This window comes from Sipha flava, unplaced genomic scaffold (assembly GCF_003268045.1).
Source record: "Sipha flava isolate LNK unplaced genomic scaffold, YSA_version1 36_pilon_pilon, whole genome shotgun sequence".
NCBI lineage: Eukaryota > Metazoa > Arthropoda > Insecta > Hemiptera > Aphididae > Sipha > Sipha flava.
The window spans coordinates 448,564-449,475 of NW_020273076.1; the positions used below are offsets into that span (position 1 = coordinate 448,564).

General features: G+C 32.2%; 1 protein-coding gene across 1 annotated transcript; it reads left to right on the forward strand.

Annotated features, from left to right (window-relative positions):
• Positions 1-95: 95 nt before the first annotated feature.
• On the forward strand, positions 96-485 carry LOC112687982 (ATP-dependent DNA helicase RRM3-like). Its single transcript, XM_025560994.1, has one exon. It carries the CDS (start codon positions 96-98, stop codon positions 483-485), a length of 390 nt encoding a protein of 129 aa, XP_025416779.1.
• The last annotated feature ends 427 nt before the right edge of the window (positions 486-912 follow it).

Sequence of the window (912 nt, forward strand, 5' to 3'; positions counted from 1 at the left end):
ACGATGCAACTAATTATCCGGTTAAATTTTTAAATTCATTGAAACCACCGGGCATGCCATATCATAGGCTTATTCTGTGTGTGGGCACACCTATTATGTTGTTGCGAAATTTGAAACCGCCTAAACTGTGCAATGGGACCAGGCTTAAAGTCAAAGCTTTACATCACAATATAGTAGAAGCCACAATTTTAACAGGATGTGCAAAAGGGGAAACTGTGTTTGTACCACGAATCCCTTTAATTCCGAATGATCAACCGTTCGAATTTAAACGATTACAGTTTCCCCTGAAAGTCTGTTTTGCAATGACTATAAACAAGTCTCAAGGCCAAACTCTTAAATTTGCAGGAATAGATTTGCGAGAAAACTGTTTTTCACATGGGCAATTCTACGTAGCTTGCTCACGCGTAAGCTCACCCAGTAGCTTGGTGATTTTGTCGCCTACTAATAGATCAGTGAAGAACATTGTCTACAAAGAAGTTTTGTAGATAACATATTGAAAAACTATTAGTAAAACATTTATTTTGAACCTTTAGTGCTAAAATTTATCGTGAACAAAGCTTCTGCCGCCAAAAGCTATAACTTATCGAATAGGTTATGATAATAATCATTATCTTAAAAACTAAATTAATATGTATAAAATATTATTTCAAAAATCTTAATTAATTTAAATTTCAATAGATTTAACAAAATTTAATCTTGGCAGGTTACATACATTTATATACTTAAACCCGGCAACGACGGGTAATTTAGCTAGTATAAATAAAAAAGAGCAATTCGATGAAAGTGAAATAATTACTGAATTAACCAGAAATTCGCCTAAGAGGATATACAGCTGTCAGAGTGGAACAAGTGACTGAAGACTGAAACCAAAATTATTATTATTATTATAAATTATATATTAATAAATATTTT

Coding starts and splice junctions, on each gene's coding strand:
- LOC112687982 (XM_025560994.1), top strand. CDS start 96: ATGTTGTTGCGAAATTTGAAACCGCCTAAACTGTGCAATGGGACCAGG.